This window comes from Heteronotia binoei, chromosome 15, assembly GCF_032191835.1.
Source record: "Heteronotia binoei isolate CCM8104 ecotype False Entrance Well chromosome 15, APGP_CSIRO_Hbin_v1, whole genome shotgun sequence".
In the NCBI taxonomy this organism is placed as follows: Eukaryota; Metazoa; Chordata; class Lepidosauria; order Squamata; family Gekkonidae; genus Heteronotia; species Heteronotia binoei.
Genome location: NC_083237.1, coordinates 53,806,496 through 53,821,495, shown reverse-complemented (window position 1 = coordinate 53,821,495; position 15,000 = coordinate 53,806,496). Strand labels below are relative to the sequence as shown.

At 46.6% G+C, this 15,000-nt stretch overlaps 1 protein-coding gene across 1 annotated transcript in view; it reads left to right on the top strand.

Annotated features, from left to right (window-relative positions):
* Positions 1-15,000, top strand: part of LOC132583972 (signal transducer and activator of transcription 5B-like) — a 93,426-nt gene that overhangs the window by 52,904 nt on the left and 25,522 nt on the right. Inside the window, 4 exon segments of the mRNA XM_060255732.1 lie at positions 9,229-9,366; positions 11,985-12,141; positions 12,285-12,374; positions 13,157-13,331. Of these exon segments, the coding sequence (XP_060111715.1) occupies positions 9,239-9,366; positions 11,985-12,141; positions 12,285-12,374; positions 13,157-13,331 (550 nt within the window). The 5' untranslated portion in view covers positions 9,229-9,238.

Sequence of the window (15,000 nt, the reverse complement as noted above, 5' to 3'; positions counted from 1 at the left end):
AGTTGTGTTTGGAATGGGGGACAGAGTTGGTAGATGGAAGATGCAGAGAAGGTTGCAAGATCAGGGGCTGGAAGGCACAGGGGGGCACTTGTCCACATACACTGTATGGTGAAGCGCTGGTTGCTAAGAATAATAGAATCATAGAGTTGGAAGGTACCCACAAAGGTTATCGAGTCCAACCCCTTGCACAATGCAGGAAACTCACCAATACTTCCCCTTAAGTTCACAGGATCAGCATTGCTGTCAGATGGCCAGCTAGCTGTTTGAAAACCTCCAAGAAAACAAAGCCCACCACCTCCTGAGGAAGCCTGCTGCACTGAGGAACTGCTCTGTCAGGAAGTTCTTCCTAATGTTGAGCTGGAAGCTCTTCTGATTTAATTTCAATAAATTAATAACCAGCTGCTAGTGGAATTTGTTTACCTTTTCAGACAAACTCATTCACTTCCCAGTGGTGAAGCATGGCTGAGCTGTTGTTGAAGTAAACTGCTTTCTTCCATTTTCAACCCCTTCGTTGTGTTTCTAAATCATTGTGATGTGTTGTTCTGAATCATTGTGGTGTGCCGTTTAAAATGCCCGTAGCACTTTCTGCAATGCCACTCTCCCCCACCCTTTTTGCCCCATGTGTGATCATCCTTCCTCATTTTTTAATGTTCTGAGATGAGCGCTATAGCACTTTTGGTGCTATAGCAGTACCATTGAGATGCCTGGATTCCATTGAGATACATTGACATTCAGTGAGGTTGCTGCTGTTGTCACCTGGAAACAAGAGGAGGGAAGAAGCTCTTTGGACAGTAGGTGCTCAGGGCTTCAGTGATTGGTGTGACAGATGTTGCTAACCTTAGAAAGTGTCTATAACAAACATCCTGATTCGCCCATCCATGCCTACATGCAGTTAGCTGGTAAGTGACATTGCCAAATGGATTGCAGATATATATCTCATGGAGGCAAATTTCTTCTCTTTGTGGGTTGAAGATGGCAAGTGGTTTGTTTGGATATCTGTGAGACTAGTCTTGTTGGTCAGCTGTGAGAAGTATGAGTGGGGCGAGGGGGGTAGCTTGGAAGGAGCAAGAAACTCTTGCATTGTGGGGGAATGAGAGAATCCAGGAAGGCCTGCGATCTTCTCACAGAAATTATAGCTGTTATAGAGAAAATTATCAATATAATTATTGAATTAAATTAACAGTATTAAAGAATAGGCCTATTCTGGTCGTATTTTGACTAGTTATTAAATAGCTGTGTGTATCTGTGTAAAGTGTGTCAAGTTGAAGCCGACATGTGACAACCTCCAGTGGGTTTTTCAAGGCAAGAGACCTTCAGAGGTGGTTTGCCTTTGCCCGCCTCTGCATAGCAACCCTGGAATTCCTTGGTGGTCTCCCATCCAAAAACTAACCTGGGCCAACCCCGCTTGGCTTCCAAGACTTGAACAAGATCAAGATAGTCTGATTAACCAGCTAGACTGCCCTGAAATACACAAGAACACCCATGTAGTACAGCAGTATTTCCCCTCTATCGTGATACACATTTGCCATCTCATTCACAAGTCTGACCTCAGGAACTCTGAGTGAATAGGTATTGCACAATTTGCCAGTAGATGATTTTCCATGGAATGCTGAAGTTTTGAATTTCTCATAACTTTAGACATATGCAACGGATATCTACCAGACGAGGGAAGGGCATAAGCTCCTGGGACATATTCTGAATATGTAATGTAATCTAAAATGGCAGGAGGAGAAATGGAAGGAAAGTTTTGGCAGAGCAGAAAAACGGATGCGGTCGCAGCCTGGCAGTTCACAGCGACATTTCTCAAGTTCTCTAATGTAATCGTTTTTCATTGGATTCCTCCCCCCACCCCCCTGTAATGTGGCCGGGTTATATACTCCTGCAAGGCCCCATGTTGATCGAACATATGAAGCTGCCTTATACTGAATCAGACCTTTGGTCCATCAAAGTCAGTATTGTCTTCTCAGACTGGTAGCGGCTCTCCAGGGTCTCAAGCTGAGGTTTTCACACCTATTTGCCTGGACCCTTTTTTGGAGATGCCAGGGATTGAACCTGGGACCTTCTGCTTCCCAAGCAGATGCTCTACCACTGAGCCACCGTCCCTCCCCTAATTATATATAAAGAACAGAAGTTCCAAACTGTGCTAATGGTAGATTGGAAATGTAAAGTACCTTAACTATTACAAATATTTTTTTGCGGTTGTGTAATGCTACCCCCTGACCTGGATGACCCAGGCTAGCTCGGTCTTGAAAGGTCTCAGAAGCTCAGCAGGGTTGACCCTGGGTTAGTACTTGGATGGGAGACCACCTTGGGAGTCCAGAGTTGCTATGCAGAGGCCGGCAATGGCAGGGCACCACTGAAGATCTCCATCCTGACTTGGATGACCCAGGCTAGCCCATTCTCATCAGACCTCAGAAGCTAAACAGGGTTGACCCTGGGTTAGAGCTTGGACGGGAGACCACCAAGGCAGGCCAGGGTTGTTAGGGGCAAGGCAAAACCAAAGCACCTCTTCTCATCTCTTGCTTCGAAACCCCCACAAGGGGTTGCATAAGTGGGCTGTGACTTCTATCACCAGGGATGCTATCACATCTTCCATCCCAAATATTTCAGACTTCATGGAGGCATCATCAACTAGCTGTTGAATTTTGGAGTTTAATTGAGGGGGGGGGCACTTTGTTTTTGTAAAAAAGAAAAGGAAAGAAAGGATTATTTGTGCGTATGTTTGCATTAAAAGTCAGTGTTTGCATTATGAGTCAGAACTAACTTTCCTAGATGCAAAGGAAGAAAGAAAATATTTTTTTTTCTCATTTTTAATGCAGAATGGTACTGAGCTGGGTGTGTTTGTGGATTTGAACAAAGAGAAGCCTGATGTTATAAATCAGTGTCGCTCTTTATATGAAAGGAACGGTTCAAGTTGTTGCTGTGCTCGATGAATGGTGAGAAAGGTCAGGCATGCTAGCTTCAGGCGCTGAAGATTAAAAGTCCAGTAAGGCAAAGACAGACTTAAGGAAGAAACGTTCTGAATTGAGAGGATTATGCTGTGCTGCAGTATGTTTACAACAATCGATTTAAGCTTCTAAGATCCACCCATGTCACTTACTTTTTGCAGAAGTGTGTGTGTGTGTGTGTGTGAAGGGATGAATCTTGTACAGCTGTAACTTCCACTTTCTCTTTCCTCTCGCTTTTAATGACAGAAGGATTTTCTTGGTGACGCTTTTGGTTGGTAAACCTTTACCATTTTCTGACCACCTTCTTGGCCCAGAGAGGTGCATTGCCAGGACTGAGCGCAACAGGAGCATGCGCAATAGTAAATGCACCGGAGGGTTTGCAGCACGCTTTTTACCCTCATGAGCAGTCACAGCCTGTCCCCCGTAGTGTGCAACTACCCCTTGATCCTTGGACTAGAAGAGTACTTTGCATTATATGTTAGACAGGATAGACACTGGGAAGCACAGCTGCTATTGCCAGCTGTCAAGATTTCAGAGTTCAGGCTCGCTTCTCTGCAGGGGTCGTTTTGTAGAAAAATAGGTGGTGGAGCTCATTAGTATAATTCATTAGCATATGCTGCCCATGCCCAGCCAAAAGCAATCCAATGCATGAAAGGAGAGCCCCGGGCGAGTGAGGCCTGCTTGGGCTGGCTAGAGATCCAGCCAACCCAAGCAGGCCTCGCTTGCCTGGAGCTCTCCTGGGTTGCGCCCCCCCCCCCCCCCCGTCAAAAGGCCAGCAAGCCACCCACTGCTCAAAGTCACTTAAGAAGTGGAGAAAGGGTGGTGTGGGCTTCTCCAAGGGTTAATGAAGGCTGCTGGGGGTGTGGCAAAGCCCCTGGTGGCTGGCTGGCTGCCACTCTCCTAATCCAGGGATTGTTATGCAGCTGCACCTACTATTCAGTGGACAAGATAGGTGGAGAGGAGGAGGGGAATCCTGCTGGCTGCCACCACTCTGGTAAGGGTCTGCATGGGAGGGCCCCGAGCACCCAACCACCTCTCCCTTCCTTATAGTAAAACCTTTGAAATGTGATTGAGGGGACGTGAGGACCCAGGCAGTATAGCAGCAGTTTATTTACAGAGGTCCTTTGTGTGGGTCGCGGCGCCCTGGGAGGGGAAATAGCTCTCCCGGCCTTCGACGGCGCGCCATTGAAACCAGCGCGCCAGGTAAAGAGTCTGGGTGTTTTACTGGAGCCTTCATTATAAATGGAGGCCCAGATAGCAGCCACTGCCAAGTCAGCATTCTTCCATCTGAGGTGGGCAAGGCAGATGGCCCCTTTCCTAGAGTGTCGCGACCTCGCAACAGTGATCCATGCAACGGTCACCTCAAGATTGGACTACTGTAATGCCCTCTACTTGGGGCTACCTTTGTGCTGGACCCGGAGGTTGCAGCTGGTGCAGAACGCGGCAGCCAGGCTATTGTTGGGACTCCCGAAATGGGAGCACATACGGCCGGGGCTGCGTGGACTGCACTGGCTGCCAATTACATACCGGGTCCAGTACAAAGTGTTGGTCATTACCTTTAAAGCCTTGTATGGCCGAGGACCGGCCTACCTGAGGGACCGTCTCTCCCCATATGAACCCCAGAGGGCACTGAGGTCAGCTGGAATAAATAAAATGACTATCCCTGGGCCGAAAGAGATCAAGCTTCAGAATACCCGAGCATGGGCCTTTTCAATAGCGGCCCCCGCCCTATGGAATCAGCTTCCTGAGGAGGTGCGGGCCCTGCGGAACCTTGATCAGTTCCGCAGGGCCTGCAAGACTGCCCTCTTTAAACGAGCATACATCGACTGCTGAATTGTTGTTAATTAAGGACCCGCCAACACGGTCCTGTTCTAAGGACCTATGTCATCATGGAACTATTCAATCTGGCAGAAACCAGCGTCAGAACGCCACCATTGCTGCCTTCTCTCCTGCAGCCTTTCCCAGAGAGAACAAACCTCCCAGCCAGGCCTTTTATGCTTTCCTCCCAGGTCCCACCCCTCTTGGGCTAGTTTTCCCTCCAAAACAATGCTACCCAATCAAAGGGACTGAAGGAATCCTAGAAGATGTAGGCCCCTGTTAGGCTTGCCACATCCAATTCAATAAATATCTGGGGACTTTGGGGGTGGAGCCAGGAGATGTTGGGGGTGGAGCCAGGAGCAAGATTATGACAAGCATAATTGAACTCCAAAGGGAGTTCTGGCCATCACATTTAAAGGGACTGGACTCCTTTTAAATGCTTTCTCTCCACTGGAAATAATGAAGAATAGGGGCACCTTCTTTGGGAGCTCATAGAATAGGACCCCCTGGTCCAATCATTTTGAAACCTGGAGGGTGTTTTGAGGAGTGGTACAGAATTCTATACTGCAATTTTGGTGCCTCTACTTAAAAAAACAGACCCCCAGAGCCCCAGATACCTATGGATCAATTCTCCATAGGAAATAATTGAGTTCCCAGCAGACATTTCCCTCCCCCCCCACTTTCTGATGACCCTGAAGCAGGGGGAGGGTCTCCAAACTGGGGGATATCCTGCCCCCACCTGGGGATTGGCAACCCTAGCCCCTGTATCTACTCCTAGGCAGGCTTCTCCCTGCCCTCCAAGCCTCACAACAGATTGGGACACAAGCCCCGAGGGTATGTCCACTCATTCTTGGCATCTCAACCTCTGGAGACGCAGCAAGCCTAAGCAGAGCTTTTGGGTATGCTTGAGTTCTAACATGTCACACGGTAGGTGTAATCTCCACTTCCTGGCTCCCTCAGGCCTCTCAAGCACCTAGAGAGGACCACAAATCATTTATATTCCCATTTTTGGGGTGGGGAAGACAGAGCAATGACTTCTTAGTTTAGTTCAGCCAACGTAGTGGCTAAATGTAAAAACTGTGTCGTAATAGGTGATTTTAACTACCCGCAGATTGATTGGGTCAATATGTGTTCAGGTCAAGAGAAAGAGATTGAGCTTCTAGATGCTCTCATTGACTGTGCTGTGGAGCAGATGGTCACAGAACCTACCAGGGGTGGGGCGATCCTAGATTTGGTCCTAAGTAATGCCCAAGACTTGGTAAGAGATGTAAAAGTGATCGCACCGCTTGGGAGCAGTGACCATAACGTTATTGATTTCACCATTTGTATAAATAGGGAGTTGCCCCAAAAGACCAGCACAACCACGTTTATCTTTAAAAGGGGTAAATTCTCTGAGATGAGGAGGCATGTGAAGAGGAAACTGAAAGGTAAATACAGTCAAAACCCTTGGGGAAGCTTGGAGGCTATTTAAAACTACAATCTTAGAAGCTCAGATAAAATATATACCACAAGTTAGGAAAGGCACAAACAGGTATAAGAAAAGGCCTGCATGGTTAACAAACAAAGTAATGGAAGCTGTAAAAGGTAAGAAGGACTCCTTTAAGTGGTGGAAAGCTAGTCCAAGTGAGATTAATAAAAGGGAACACAGGCTGTGGCAAATCAAATGCAAGGCTGTGATCAGGCAGGCAAAAAGGGACTATGAGGAGCATATTGCAAAAAACATAAAGACCAACAATAAAAATTTCTTCAAATATATTAGAAGCAAGAAACCAGCCAGGGAGGCAGTGGGGCCCTTGGATGCCCAAGGGGTCAAAGGATTACTGAAGGAGGATAGGGAAATGGCTGAGAAACTGAATGCATTTTTTGCCTCCGTCTTCACTGTGGAAGATGAGAAGTGTTTGCCCGCTCCAGAACCGCTAATTTTGGAAGGGGTGTTGAAAGACCTGAGTCAGATTGAGGTGACAAGAGAGGAGGTCCTGCAACTGATTGATGAATTAAAAACTAATAAGTCACCAGGTCCGGATGGCATACATCCAAGAGTTCTGAAAGAACTCAAAGTTGAACTTGTGGATCTCCTGACAAAAATATGTAATCTTTCATTGAAATCTGCCTCCGTTCCTGAGGACTGGAAGGTAACAAATGTCACCCGCATCTTTAAAAAGGGAAATTACAGGCCAGTCAGTCTGACTTCAATACCGGGAAAGTTGAAACCATTATCAAGGACAGAATGAGTAGGCACATTGATGAACACATGTTATTGAGGAAGACTCAACATGGGTTCTGTAAGGGAAGATCTTGCCTCACTAACCTGTTACATTTCTTTGAGGGGGTGAACAAACATGTGGACAAAGGAGACCTGATAGATGTTGTTTACCTTGACTTCCAGAAAGCTTTTGATAAAGTTCCTCATCAAAGGCTCCTTAGGAAGCTCGAGAGTCATGGAGTAAAAGGACAGGTCCTCTTGTGGATCAGAAACTGGCTAATTAATAGGAAGCAGAGAGTGAATATAAATGGGCAGTCTTCACAATGGAGGACGGTAAGCAGTGGGGTGCCGCAGGGCTCAGTACTGGGTCCCATGGTCTTTAACTTGTTCATTAATGATTTGGAGTTGGGAGTAAGCAGTGAAGTGGCCAAGTTTGCAGATGACACTAAATTGTTCAGGGTAGTGAGAACCAGAGAGGATTGTGAGGCACTCCAAAGGGATCTGTTGAGGCTGGGTGAATGGGTGTCAATGTGGCAGATGAGGTTCAATGTGGCCAAGTGCAAAGTAATGCTCATTGGGGCCAAGAATCCCAACTACAAATACAAGTTGATGGGGTGTGAACTGGCAGAGACTGACCAAGAGAGAGATCTTGGGGTCGTGGTAGATAACTCACTGAAAATGTCAAGACAGTGTGCGATTGCAATAAAAAAGGCCAATGCTGGGAATTATTAAGAAGGGAATTGAAAACAAATCAGCCAGTATCATAATGCCCCTGTATAAATTGATAGTCCTTTGGAATACTGTGTACAATTCCGGTCACCGCACCTCAAAAAGGATATAGCATTGGAAAAAGTCCAGAAAAGGGCAACTAGAATGACTAAAGGTTTGGAACACTTTCCCTATGAAGAAAGGTTAAAATGCTTGAGGCTCTTTAGCTTGGAGAAACATTGACTGTGGGGTGACATGATAGAGGTTTACAAGATTATGCATGGGATGGAGAAAGTAGAGAAAGAAGTACTTTTCTCCCTTTCTCACAATACAAGAACTCGTGGGCACTCAATGAAATTGATGAGCAATCAGGTTAAAAGGGATAAAAGGAAGTACTTCTTCACCCAAAGGATGATTAACATGTGGAATTCATATGTTCTTCCTTCCAGTCCATATTTATGCATTTTTAACTCGGGAAGAAGTCTCTGTAATACCTGAGCCCCTTATCTTCTTTTTTTTTTTTTGCAAGGCATATGGAGAATGGCAGAATTAAAAAAAAATAATGTGGTGTAGCTAAAGAAAAAGAAGAGTTGGTTTTTACCTCGCCCCTCACTACCCGAAGTAGTCTCAGAGTGGTTACAATCGCCCTTCCTTCCTCTCTCCACAGTAGACACTCTGGGAGGCATGTGGGACTGAGAGAACTCTGAGAGAACTGTGGCTGACCCAAGGTCACCCAACTGGCTTCATGTGGAGGAGTGGGGAATCAAACCTGGCTCTTCCAGATTAGAGTCTGCCGCGCTTGATCACTACACCAAGCTGGCTCTCTCAGGAGCCCCGGTGTCTCTAATTGTCTTCCCTTGTACTCTGTCAGGCAAGTTATATGGTGCCATATAAATATGTCAGATTTTACCCAGGTGGGATTCTTTTCCTTCATTGCAAGCTAATTTTGAATGGAGGCATTGATCCAGATTGTCCACCTCATAAAAAAGAAGAAACTGTTGCTCTTCTTCTCTCAGCAGCAGCTCTGGAAATCAGATAAATCACCTGACTTAAACCTCTGGCATAAAAAATTATGGAGTACTTACATAACGGCTAAGATCTCCGATAAAATCAATCAACTTTTGAATGTCCTCTCTTATCTTCTACTTTCTCTGCTATCTGGCTTCCTATTTTAGAACATCTCACTTCACAAGAATCTATTCCTAATATAATTAATGACCTCCCTTTATGGTAGAATTTTACCTCACCTCTGCTGTTAGCACTTACAATATGACTTCCTTTAGTTCGTAGTTAATAAGTTCAAATACACGAGCTATGTACATTTTCATATGAAGGCTAAAACTTTATAATCAGTTTTAAGGCGTAAACTATTTGGCTTATTTATGTTATGTACTACGTAGTATGTTATGACCTTTGTATCTGATGATTTAAATGCGATAAAATATATTTGAAAGAGAGAAAGCTGGGGTGCCTCTGGTAAAGGCATAGGCTGGGAATGTACATGCTTGCGGATGGAATCCTTTTAACAAGCGTCTCTCTGTCTCTGGGCAGGTCCTGAGCCATGGCAGTGTGGATCCAAGCGCAGCAGCTGCAGGGAGACGCCCTTCGGCAGATGCAAGCCCTTTATGGACAGCACTTCCCCATTGAGGTCCGCCATTACCTTTCACAGTGGATCGAGAGCCAACCATGGTAGGTGAGCTTGAGATTGGGGCATCCAAGGCCTCCTTCAGTCTTGCCACAGGTTAGGGTGTGATGGAGGTCACAGGGAGGGTAGTAGATTCTACAAGTCTTTTGTTCCGTGTCTCTCCTGCTCCCAAGCTGCCTGCATTTTCTAGGCAAGACGTCTGTGTGTTTGCTATGCCTCCCAGTTAGTCCCTGGTCTGACCCAGATCTTTGAGGGCTTGCTCATAATCCTTCCGATGCCCACCTTGCTGTTACCGAGACTTCCTACGGTTGTGTCTTTTGGTCTCTGGAGGCTATTATCAGTGCCTTCTTTAGCTGCTGGAATGCCAGTGCCAAGAGGCAACATCAGGGGAAGGCCTTGGCCTCTGTGCCCTGTTGTTGGCCCTCCAGAGTAACTGACTGGTCACTGCGTAAATCAGGGGTCCTCAAACTTTTTAAATAGGGGGCCAGTTCACTGTCCCTCAGACTGTTGGAGGGCCGGACTGCCGTTACTGTACAAGGCCGTCAGTTCTCCGTCTTCTGCATCTCTTTCCCTTCTCCACACCACACACCCCGGCCTGGGAACTCACCTCACCTCGGTATCACCTCACACTCTGTCTCCGCCGCCTCAGCCCAGTGCCGGAAGTGTGCGTTGATAACGCGAGTTTAGGTCGAACGTCACTTCCGGTCTGATTTTGCCATAACCCGGCGGGCCGCATAAACGTCCTCGGCGGGCCGCATCTGGCCCGCGGGCCGTAGTTTGAGAACCCCTGGTGTAAAGTGTTGCTGGACTAGATGGACCACTGATTTCATCCAGTAGGGCTGTTTTTATGTTCTTAAACTGCTTCCCTTTTTTGTTTTCGGCAGTGTTAAGATAGCATGCCTTCTTTGAGAATATTGTTTCCCCCTCAAACTGTGAAAGGCCCGATGGAAATGAGGCTCTACCACTGAACTCTTCCAACGGCCAGCTGCCTCTTCCAGTAAGAATCCAACATTCAGATCAGCTGCAGAAGCCTCACCATGTTTCCTTTGCTATTAGCATGCAAGCGGACACAACGTGCACAGGGCTGGCTTGCCCGCTAGGCAAACTAGGCGGTTGCCTAGGTCTCCGGGAGGGTAGGGGCTCCAAATTGGGCTCCCCCCGGTGCCCCAGGCAAGTACCTAGTTTGCCTGCCTCCTCTGCCCACCCGTCACTGCCCACCCCTCCCTTCCCTTCCCCTCCCCCCCCATGAAGAAGCAGCCTCCTGCATGGTCCTCGTATGATAAGATACACACCAGGTTGCAGCTGGCAGCGTCGCGGTGGGGGCCAGCGGCGGGGGGCGCCTACCTGGGGCACCATGTGCCCTTGGGCCAGTGCTGAATGGGGCCGGGACCTTTTCAGTTATGGCCCCTACTGTGTGGCGTCCCTTCCCAAGAGAGGTCATTGTAACCTATTTGTTGATGCATCTATAGAGGCAGCAGAAACTTGGCTATTTTGGCCAGGGTTCAAATGGAATGAAAGGGGGTTTTGTGACTCATTGCTCTCTGGTACCTAATTCCCACCATAGTCTTGTTTTCTGATTTGAATATTTAATTTAAAAACGATTTTTAAAAAATAAGGCAACAGGTGAACATTACCTGTTCGGAAAAGTTTTATTTTTGTGAACAATTAACATCCATGCAATTTTAAAAAATGATACAAAAGCAGACCGCCCGCCTGAATCTCAGGAGGCGGGAGCAGGCTTGACAACATAGCATTTGATTTGCTAGTATACCTGTCTGCCTTCTGTAGGGCAAAGGTGAGAGGAAGACATGCTCATTGTCCGTAAGAGAAGCCATATTGGATCAGGCCAATGGCCCATCCAGTCCAGCACTCTGTGTCATACAGTGGCCAAAACCTTGGTGCCCTCAGGAGGTCCACCAGCAGGACAAGAACTCCAGAAGCCCTCCCACTGTTGCCCCCCCAAGCCCCAAGAACACAGAGCATCACTGCAGAGACACAGTGTTCCATTTATACCTTGTGGCTAATAGCCACTGATGGATCTCTTCTCCATATAAGAACATAAGAGAAGCTACAGTGGATCAGGCCAATGGTCCATCCAGTCCAACACTCTGTGTCACACAGTGGCCAAAACCCTGGTGCCATCAGGAGGTCCACCAGCAGGGCCAGAACTCCAAAAACCCTCCCACTGTGCCCTCCCAAGCACCAAGAATACAGACCATCGCTGGCCCAGACAGAGTGTCCCATCTATACCTTGTGGCTGATGGACCTCAGCTCCATACCTTTATCCAGTCCCCTCTTGAAGCTGTTCATGCTTGTAGCTGCCAGTACTTCCTTTGGCAGTGAATTCCACCTGTTAAATACTCTTTCAGTGAAGAAGTACTTCCTTTTCGCTGTTCTAAGCCTGCTGCTTAGTAATGTCATTGTGTGACCGTGAGTTCTTGAAATATCCAGTGTGACATCTATATGCAACCTGAATTGTCCTCCCTTCCGGGCAGTGATAAAGGGGGGAACTTTTATATGCGTCTGGTGCCCGCCTGTGAGTGGTTGTATTTGTTATAGGGAGCCTGGCCATCATTTGAAAGTCTGAGAGGTGGCAAAGCTTGCTGCCACAGGGGCACACGGGCAGAAGTGGAAAGTCACACATGTCCACTTGCTCTGGCAGGGATTCCATCGACATGGACAACCCCCAGGAGGGTTCCAAAGCCACACAGCTGCTAGAGGGGCTGATCCAGGAGTTGCAGAAGAAAGCGGACCACCAGGTGGGCGAAGATGGCTTCCTTCTGAAGATCAAGCTGGGCCACTATGCCACTCAGCTGCAGGTAGGTTGCAGGCAGCGGGGAGTAGGATTTTAGGGGGCAGCTGGTGGATGTTCTGCAGGTGGTTTCTCATGAGGGTTGTTGCTCTCTGTTTTCCCTTTCCCTGTCTCAAAGTTTCAGGTGGTTCATTCTTTCTTCCAATGCAGAACATGTACGAACGATGCCCTATGGAGCTGGTACGCTGCATCCGACATATCCTCTACCACGAGCAGCGCCTGGTGCGAGAGGCCACAGACGTGAGTATGAAGTATCCCTTAAGAAGGGCGGAGGGTCTGGGGTGTCAAACTCATTTGTTATGAGGGCCAGATCTGACATAAATGAGACCTTGCCGGGCCAGGCCATGTGTGTCATAAAATGTAATGCCAGGAAGCGGAGATATAAACTTTATAAAGGACACAGACAAACACAATTAAAATTTAAAAAAAAAACCTTAAAAGATGCTTAAAAGATTAGCATTCTTGCAATATTTTGTTTATTTAACAGTTTCTGATAACTGACACCTCTTGCTCTGAATTATTGCATCAAAATCTGGATACAATGTCCGTGCTGTAGCAATCTTGAGTATGCTGTTCAGGTGTTGTTCAGTGTGTGATTTATTGACGTTCATTACAGAAATCTCATGGTCAATGCTTTGAGCCTAAGGCCCAGGGGAAAACATGAAATGGCTGGCATTGCGAGCTTTTGTATTTAAGTTGCTTTATTCGCTGGTCAGCCAATGGAGAAAATAGAGGCTTTGCTCTGTAACTCCTGTGCGATTGAACAAGCCTGGCAAAGCATGCTGTGATGCAGAAGGAAGCAAGAAAGAGAGAAAGAAGCAGATGACAATGAGTTGCTTGTGGGCCTGATAGGAGCCCTCTGGGGGCCTGATCCAGCCCTTGGACTGCATGTTTGACACCCCTGGTGTACATGAAATTTTCTCCACCTCTTGTAAGCTTACCCAGATGTGCCAGGAGGTGACTTCTGATCAGTTGTCCCTTATGCCTTCTCATCATCCCTTTTTTCCTGCCCATTTCCTCAGAGCCCCTCCCAAGTTAGTAGTCCAGCTGATGCCCTCTCCCAAAAGCACCTGCAGATCAACCAGACCTTCGAGGAGCTGCGCTTGGTCACGCAGGATACCGAGAACCAGCTGAAAAAGCTTCAGCAGACGCAGGAATACTTCATTATCCAGTACCAAGAGAGCCTTCGCCTACAAGGTGCGTGTCGGGGGGCAGGAGGGGTGAGGGAATAGTACGCAGTCTTCCTCATCCCACATTGCCCAACATACCAGCTAAGATCCTCTTCTACAGTCCCTACTCTCTGCACCTCCACCTGGTGAAGGAAGGCAGGTGGCAGTGTAGGGCTTTTTTCCACATTGGTCTCTTTCCTCTAGTAGCCCCAACAGCCCAGACTAGCAGGATCTCCTTAGAGCTTAGGAGGTAAGCAGGATCGGTACTTGGATGAGACTACCAAGGAAGACAGGGCTGCTGTGCCCAGAAAGACGATGGCCAGCCACCTCTGCTTATCTCTTCCTTGGAAAACCAGCTGAGGTGGAACTTTATGGGTTTGGCCATGAACAGGTTACAACCCAGAAATGTACTTCACCTTTTATCTCTCCTTTGGAATGCCCTCCTTCACCTGCTCCTTTAGCCGCCTGGTCAAAGTATTTCTCATTTTACCCAGGTTTTTGAGTAACAGGTTTCTTTTTTGGTGATTTTCATAGTCTGCTCCTAACCTGAGGATGGTCTTATCAATATAATTTGGGACTTTTTTATTTATATGTCTTGATGTTATCTTGACTTTTTTTTTTAAATTGGCTGGGATTGTTTGTACGGATCGGCTTTTATTTACTATTATTATTGTGTTTCGTAGAGTTGTTTTATTGCCCTGGATGGGTTTTATTTGATTGTTGTCACTGTAAACAAGAGGACAAAAAACAGGGAGAGAAAACTTAACCCAAAACAATGAATTAAGAACCTAGAAGATTAAATGAATCCAAATTTAAAGGCCTAGTATTTAAATGATTGAATAAAAGATGTAAATATTTGTTTGTTTGTTTTATATCCCGTCCTTCCCTGCAAGAATCACAACATAAATATAATAGTAAAACAGCATTCTAAAAACATAGCACTTAGAATCCAGATTAAAAACAGATGGCAAGCCAGTAGTCATTGTGCCACTTATATAGACAGAGAAATAGAGTAGCAATCTGGTTACAATTGATGGTGACTACTGCCATCTGCACTGTAAGTCGACCTTAGGGCAGTTTGGGCGAAAATAAATGAATTATTTAATATTTATTAAAATTCAAAAATGCATGTATTTATTTCGAAATGATTAAAAAACAATTACAGGCCCAAATATAGCCTCAATTCAGATTAAAATCCTACAGTCAGGGTTTTTTTTGTAGCAGGAACTCCTTTGCATATTAGGCCACACACCCCTGATGTAGCCAATCCTCCTGGAGCTTACAGTAGGCCCTGTACGAAGAGCCCTGTAAGGAATTCTAGCAGGACCTTCTTTGCATATTAGGCCACACACCCCTGATGTAGCCAATCCTCCTGGAGCTTACAGTAGGCCCTGTAAGATCTTGGAGGATTGACTGCATCAGGGGTGTGTGGCCTAATATGCAAAGGAGTTCCTGCTACAAAAAAAGCCCTGCCTACAGTTATACAGTCAAACATAAACCATATGCAACACTGACCACATGCGTTTTGGCCTCATTGTAAAATGGCCTCCAGTGTTTTTTTTTAAATTAATATTATTAGGTTTTTGGGGGGGGTTGCCATCTTCTGGGAGTGGAGAGGTGTCACTGGGGTGTGTGTGGGGAGAGGTATTTGTGAATTTCCTGCGTTATGCAAGGGGTTGGACTAGATGACCCTGGAG